Consider the following 3,222-nt stretch of genomic DNA (forward strand, 5'->3'; position numbering starts at 1 on the left):
CACACACACACACACACACACACACACACTCAAACTCACAGAAACACACACACACACACTCACAAACATACAAACACACACCCACACACTCAAACTCACACACCCACACTCACACACACACACACACACACACACACATCTAGTGTAAAATGTCCATGAACACATCACCGCGCTGCATTCACGCGCTTCTTTGCTCGTTTCTTTGTTTCTTTAAACTCACATAAAGAATAATGGTTGTAAACAAACACTCACGTGCACGTGCTCGGCGGGAGCGCGCTCCAACCACGGCGCTCCGGATCAGGGGTCGGTGACGTCACCAGCGGGCCAGATGACCCAATCGGTCCGTTATACCAGTTATACCCAGAGAGAGCAACACAAACAGCTACAAGCGGCGCATGCGCACAGTTTACAGCGAAAAGTTTTAACAAAAGTCCTCCAACTTCTTCTTCTTCTGTTTCTCTCTTCTGTTAAACAGACGTTTCGTCTTCTGCTACAGACACTAACTCTTCTTCTCTGTCTCCATCGGCTCTGTTGCAACATGCTGCTGCACGTGAACGAGCCGTGCGCGTGCGCGATGAGTCCGGCATACAGGCGCATGCGCAGTGAAGACAGAGGAAGAACAGAAAAATAAAGTTTAATAAAGTTCTTTATGTTGATACATATGATCAGATGTTGATCAGGGGCCTTTTGCACGAAACTAGGATAAGGGATTAAGCCGGGACATTCAAGTTATCCTGGATGAATTTAGCTTGGAGTCGGTTGCACGAAACCAGATTGAATTAAACCCAGCCAAGTAACCATGAAGATTTATTCTTTGCGACTAGCCTGGTCCAGAGCAGGCTAACAGCCGGGCTAACAGCCAGGCTAACAGCCGGGCTAACAGCCGGGCTAAGATTAATCCTGGAGTCTCATGTGTAATCAGCTGCCGTCTGATCCGAAATAAACGTGTTTAACAGTTATTCCGTTGTCTTCTGCATGTGTTCTGCTTTATTTTTATTAACATGCATTAGCCTAGTTGTCACTGTTGTTGTTGCGAGTTGGATTTAAACCCTACTACAGCTGTTTAGATGGTTAGGAATGGTTGCACTGGCAGCCTGATGCGGAGTGTTGCTCCACCTGTTCATGCTGGTTATCTCCACCTGGCTGGACGTAGCTCCACCTGTTCATCCTGGTTATCTCCACCTGGCTGGACATAGCTCCACCTGTTCATCCTGGTTATCTCCACCTGGCTGGACATAGCTTCACCTGTTCATCCTGGTTATCTCCACCTGGTTGGACATAGCTCCACCTGTTCATCCTGGCTCGGCAAACGTGTAACCGATTAATCCGCGATGAGCAGATCAGACTAAGTCAAGCTGCGCTTTTTCACTTATCCTGGATATCTTTATTCTACTTTTGAGCAACAGCCCCCTGGTGTTGTTGATCAGATGATATTGATCAGATAGTATTGGTATTGATCACATTTTATTGATTAGATCCTGTTGATCTGATGCTCCATAGTCAGTTAGTATAGTTATATACACTACATAGTAAGCTACAATACATATGCTACATAGTAAACTACATAGTAAGCTACAGTACATATGCTACATAGTAAACTACATAGTAAGCTACAGTACATATGCTACATAGTAAGCTACATAGTAAGCTACAGTACATATGCTACATAGTGACGTGCTAACGTTACTCGGCTACCAATATAAACACGAAGCAAGCTGACATAGGAGATAAGTTCATATATATATATATACACCCACCCACACATACACACACATATATACATATTTATTTAAAAAAATATAAAGGCCCAGTCATGTATAAGAAACATAAAATACATGTTGGGTTGTTTTGCCCAATGCTAGTTGCTAGCTGCTAGCTAAATAATTTAAAAAAGTGTTGTATAGTAAAATGTTACCAACCCTGTGTTTACCTGGTGGTTTTACCCTAACCGTCGGCCCTGTCGGCTAAGCTAAGCTAAGCTGTCATGTGACCAGCCCGAAGCCCCTATAGTTTTAGGGGATGTGAAAAAAAACAAATCAGCTGACTGGGACGTTTATGTTAAATAAAGTTGTTTTATTATTTATGTATTTCCTGAATGAAACGATCAGATGAATCAACAGAACAAACTCTCAGCATCCCTGCTAGCCTCCCATTAGCATCCTGCTAGCACTGTCAGCATCATGTGAAGCTGAGGTGCTGGTGCTCTTGCAAGCCGTAGCGGTGTTTGTGCGTCTCGAACAGTTCAGTCAGACTCTGCAGATAAACTTCATGGAGACGCTCAATGTCCTCGTTGCTAGGAGACGGAGTCTGGACCACCGGGACCGGAGACCCAACTGGAATCACACAGACAGACACACACCCACACCCACACACACACACACATAAAGACAAACGTCAGTAGTCGTGCTAACTATTACTTGTAGCGAGCTACCTGTTTAGAATATTTTCCATTTTAACATATTAGAACTGTAATGCTAGGCTAACACTAGGCTAATGCTAGACTAATGCTTGGCTAATGCTAGGCTAACGCTAGGTTAATGCTAGACTAACAGTAGGCTAGCATTAACCTAGATCAAGGCCAGGTTACCCTAGGCTATTGCTAGTATAATGCTAGACTAAACCTAGGCTAACACTAGGCCAATGCTAGACTAACCCTATGCTATCCATAGGCTAACGCTAGGCTAACCCAAGACCAATGCCGGGCTAACACTATGCTAACATTGGGCTACCACTAGGCCAATGCTAAGCTAATGCTGGGCTACCACAAGGCCAATGCTAGGCTAATGCTAGGCTACCACTAGGCCAATGCTAGGCTAACGCCGGACTAACACAGGCCAAAGCTAGGCTAACGCTGGGCTAGCGTACCGATGGTGTGGATGGGCTTCCTATAGGGCATCAGACCAAAGCTGTACTGGAAAACTCCTCTGGCGTGAAACAAAGGCATCGCTACTCCCATAATGCTTTGCAGCCGGTTCTGAGAAGACACAACAACAACAAAAACTTATCATTTACGTGGATATGCTCAGCCCAGGGCCCCGTAAACATGTCCCATGGTTAGGCCCCCCTAAACATGTCCCATGGTTAGGGCCCTAACCCTAAACATGTCCCATCCCAGGTTCTGGGATCCAGGCTGGTGTTAACGGTAACCCTGCAACGTGTGAGGTTCTGGGATCCAGGCTGGTGTTAACGGGAACCCTGCAACGTGTGAGGTTCTGGGATCCA

The 3,222-nt window shown here is 45.5% G+C and overlaps 1 protein-coding gene across 1 annotated transcript in view; it reads right to left on the reverse strand.

Annotated features, from left to right (window-relative positions):
* Positions 1–2,038: 2,038 nt before the first annotated feature.
* LOC117940920 (2-acylglycerol O-acyltransferase 1-like) overlaps positions 2,039–3,222 on the reverse strand; it is a 6,919-nt gene continuing 5,735 nt past the window's right edge. Inside the window, exons 6-7 of the mRNA XM_034866042.1 lie at positions 2,866–3,000; positions 2,039–2,333 (exon numbers count right to left, since the gene is read on the reverse strand). Coding sequence (XP_034721933.1) covers positions 2,179–2,333; positions 2,866–3,000 — 290 coding nt within the window. The 3' untranslated portion in view covers positions 2,039–2,178. The remainder of the gene's footprint in view (positions 2,334–2,865; positions 3,001–3,222) is intronic.

This window comes from Etheostoma cragini, unplaced genomic scaffold (assembly GCF_013103735.1).
Source record: "Etheostoma cragini isolate CJK2018 unplaced genomic scaffold, CSU_Ecrag_1.0 ScbMSFa_3753, whole genome shotgun sequence".
Classification (NCBI taxonomy): domain Eukaryota; kingdom Metazoa; phylum Chordata; class Actinopteri; order Perciformes; family Percidae; genus Etheostoma; species Etheostoma cragini.